At 58.2% G+C, this 4,249-nt stretch overlaps 1 protein-coding gene across 1 annotated transcript in view; it reads left to right on the top strand.

Annotated features, from left to right (window-relative positions):
* LOC104851784 overlaps positions 1-4,249 on the top strand; it is an 11,497-nt gene extending 7,248 nt beyond the window's left edge. The window contains exon 7 of the mRNA XM_033766741.1: positions 4,121-4,249. Coding sequence (XP_033622632.1) covers positions 4,121-4,249 — 129 coding nt within the window. The remainder of the gene's footprint in view (positions 1-4,120) is intronic.

Below are 4,249 nucleotides of genomic sequence, written 5' to 3'. Positions count from 1 at the left end.
TTTTTTTTTTTTTTTTTTTTGAGACAGGGTCTCCTTTGTAATTCAAGCTGGCTCTGAACTCACTGTGTAGCCCAGGCTGGCTTCGAACTCATGGCGATCCTCCTGCCTCAGCCTCCCAAGCACTGGGATTACAGGCGTGCGCCACCACGTCCAGCTGGGAAGGGCTCTGTGTAACATAGATGAAGTGAGGAAAAGAGTTCTATGTGACACATGAGGGAGGGGAGGGTTCCATGGGGCTCTTTGTGACACAGATCTAATGAGAAGAGCTCTATGTGACACACAGGTGAGTGAAGGGCCTCTTTGTGACACATGGGTGAGGGGAGGGGCCTTCAGTGACACACAGGGGAGGGGAGGGGCTGTATTATACCTGGGTGGGGGAGGGGCTCTGTGTGACAGGAATGACTGGAGGGGCTCTGTGACATATGCTGAGAGGAGGGGCTGTGACCCACAGGTAAGGGACAGCTCTATGTGACACAGACATAGTGAAGAGAAGGACTGTATGGGACACACGCGAGGGGAGGCGCTCTACTGACACTTGCATGAGGGGATGCTCTGTATGTGACGCGTAGAAAGCTATGGGGCTCCCTGTAACTCCAGGAGAGAGCACATCACACATGAATTCAGCTTCATGGGCCCCATGATTGGGGGGGTCCGGGATGACATGGACAGGAGCTTGGAGTGCAGGGACAGGCTCAGAGTGACAACCGAAGGGCAAGGCTTGGGGTGACAGGTGCATGGGAAAGTGTTATGACACGGTGCAAGTGGGTCCCTGAGTGACCTGTGGGGACAGGAGGAGCTCCCCACTCTGAGGTGAGGGAGTGGGGCCACTGCGCCACAGAGAAAGGGAAAGGGAGCGATGCAGAGGATGGTGCGTGCAGGGGGAGCTCCATGGGGCACACGACTGGGGAGTCAGGGCGCTTGGAGAGACTGCACGGGACAGGTGCTCTGTATGACAGAGTTGTCAGGGGAGCTGGGGTCCACGTGACACGGTGACACGCGACTGGGGAAGGAACTCCACATCACACCTTCAGGAAGAGCCCGAGAGACCTGGGGTGGGGAGAGGGGCTTGGTGTGACACACTGACACCTGGGTGCTACGTGAGTGGGAAGGGTCTGTGGGTCACACGTGGAAGAGCCCTGCAGCTGCAGGGTTCAGGGTGGCACATGAGCCTCGCTGTGACACGCAGGGGAGGATTGGAGCCTGGGGGGACTCGAGGGCTTGGGTGACACATGGATGGGGGCTCTGTCATCCCAGTGGAGGAAGAGCTGCATGAGTGGAGGAAGGAATTGGTGTGACAAGTGGGCTTGGGGGATTCAGCGTGACAGAAGGTCTGTGAGATATGGGGCTAGAAAGAGGGCTCAGTGTGACACGGAGGACAAGTCGAAGTGTGATTCAGCGTGACACAAGGTGGGAGGGGCTTTCGGTGTGACACGCAGAGCAGTGGGGCACGTGGGGAAGAGAAGCCACATGCGGCCCCTGAAAGGGTGAGGCCAGTGTGACACATGGAGGTCCTGGTACAACATGAACATGTGGGGGGGGGTGCGTCTGTGTGACACTTAGGGGTGGCTCTGCGTGACACAGGAACCTAGCCTAAATGTCATGTCAGGGACATCCACCAATGGCCCTCCCACGGGCACGGCAGTATCGTGGGCCGAGGGCACGGGATCCAGGGTCCCCTGAGCTTAGCAGCCCCCAAGACCTCCCCAGGTACCCCCAGGTCTGACTCACGGTGGAAAAACGAAGCCACCACACAGCTCTGGGAGGTGCCCTCTGCTCCCCCCACCCTGCTCCCCACCCTCATCTGAACCCCACCCAGCACCAAGACTGGAGCACGGCAGCCTTTGAACACAGCTGAGCCCACCCTTCCCAAAACAGCCACGGGGTCTTCAGAGACACTGCAGTCCACACCTTGGGCTCCCAGACCTAGGAACTTACAAAATGGGTTATGATGGCCAAGACCTTTGCATCGACAAACAACACAATTCCCATCAAGACCACTGTGACTTCAGTTCCTTCACTTACGGCCTGCAGACCCCAAAATGCACAGTGAGGAACAGGGATGCAGGATGCAGGTGGGGGAGCTCCAGGGGCAGGTGTCCCACAGGAACCCGGAGTTGAGGACCTGGAGCAATCAAGCAGGGACTGATTGCTGAGGCCCTGAGCTCTGGGTGCCTCTGCGAGATGCAGGCCCCCGGAAAGAGAGGCGGCGGTGGCTCCCCACCCCACGTCATCCTGGGCAGCCCGGTCCGGGCCCTTCTGCTGTCCACCAGCTGGCGTGAGGTCTCCCAGGGGCAACGTCCATCTACACGATGTCTGGACAGGGCCTGGTACACAGAAGACCCTCACCGTATATGAAAACGAGTGAATGAAAGCCTACTATGTACAAGGCCCTGGAGGCCAGAATGAGCCGGAAGCGAGGATGATGAAGGTGAGGTGGGTGATGGAGGCCTGAATGGCCGCAGATGACAGAGGCCAGATGGAGGTGACAGGAGCCATGACGATGGAGTCCACGGTGACAGGTGTGCATGAGATGGACCCGGATGGGAGAGGAGGCCGCGCCAGCACTGAGCCCAGGAGCCTCAGGGCAGGTGGGCCAGCCCTCCACTTGCCCACTCACACCCTGGGGCACCAGCCCTTCCTGAACCAGCTGTCCTTCCCGGAGACAGAATCCCGGAGAGCCGCATTTTGCCCCCACCCCTGCCTACTTTCTTTAAATTGTTTCCTTGTTTTAAATCAGTACTGGAGATTGAACCCAAGGCCTTCACACTGAGCTACATCTCCAGATCTTTTCTATTTACAGAATTTTTTTTTTTCAATTTTGAGACAGGATATCACTAAATCACTAAGTTGTCCCAGCAGGGCTCAAACTTGTGATCCTCCTGCCTCAGCCTCTGGAAGTGCTGGGTTTCCGGGTGCGCAGGTGTGTGCTACCACACCCAGCTTCGCTCTGACGTTTTGCCCCGTAACAAAATTTCTGTACCAAGTTGAAAGCGTCCCCGTGATCTGGCTTCCACCACACTACCTGGATGATTTACAACTGGCGCATAAACTGTCATCACTAGAGATGAAGTTCCCGTGATCCGTCCACTCTAACCCTCATTGGCAAACCAATCAGGCAAGACACACTTTGTTCAGAAAAACTCCGAGGCTATTTTTGACACTTCTCAACTGAAATCAATGCGTTCATATATATCAAGAAGACAAACATTTCCCACTGGATCCGGAATCCCCCACCCCATAAAGGGTGGGGCGCAGACACTGACCTGGGGATGGGCGGCGGGTGGCGTCTCCTGAGTGCGCAGGTCCCAGACAAGGCGAGTGCAAGGCTCTGCTGAAGGTGTGTCGCCACAGCAGAGCTCTGGCTGGCTCTGTCAGTTCCCAAGGTGCCCGGAGCCAGCACCTCAGGGTGGCCGAGGCACCTTGCTCCATGCACTGTCCTGGGCGCTGCCAGGGAAACTGAGGCAGGGCTAAGGCATGGGGGGCTGGTCAAACCTCGAGCGAGGGGGCACGTGAGGATTCATTCCAGGCCGCAGGAGCAGCACGGACCAGGCAGAGCTCTGTCCTGCCAAGAAGAGGCAGTGGCAGAAGGGATGGGACGCACCAGGCAGTGCCCAGGGACTCGTGGTGCAGGGGACTCTGGGAAGTGGGTCTGGGGAGCCGGGCGTCTGGGGTCTCTTCGCACTCCACGCTCTCTGCCATCTGTCATCCCCGCCCACACACATATGCACACACAAGCTCAGACCGAGCACACGCAAGCGCTCACACTGGCACACACTCCCAAGCACGCTGCACAGTCACACAGCTGCCCTCACTGCACAGGCGCCGCTGCCACACACGCGCCTGGGCCAACACAGGCCGGTGGGCAGAGGAGCCCATCCACCCAGCCCCCGAGGTTCCTGGCCAGGGTAGGGCGCTCATCTCAACCAGGGCCAGGGCGGCAGAAACCTCCAGGAGCTGCACTTATGGTGGCATGGGCACGAAGCTGTGTGGGCCACCCTGTGGATCACCCTCAGCTCTGGGGCATGCTAGATTCTAAGTATCTAAATTCCGGCCCCTCCAATCAATCCCAGGCCCCAGAAGTCCGGGTCTGGGGTACACCAGGGGGTTTTTCTCCTTGCAGGTTCAGAGAATGCCTTCCTGGCCTGGCCCACAGAACCAGTGTCCTATCCCGCCTGCCCCCCTTGGATACCCGAAAGTCCTGATTGGCCTTGGCTGGTCGACAGGTTCTGCACTTGGATATGGGCTCTAA

Source organism: Fukomys damarensis, unplaced genomic scaffold (assembly GCF_012274545.1).
Source record: "Fukomys damarensis isolate Sample0158 unplaced genomic scaffold, DMR_v1.0_HiC HiC_scaffold_21, whole genome shotgun sequence".
Classification (NCBI taxonomy): Eukaryota; Metazoa; Chordata; class Mammalia; order Rodentia; family Bathyergidae; genus Fukomys; species Fukomys damarensis.
The sequence above is the reverse complement of the archived record's forward strand: the minus strand, read 5'-3'. Positions and strand labels throughout refer to the sequence as shown.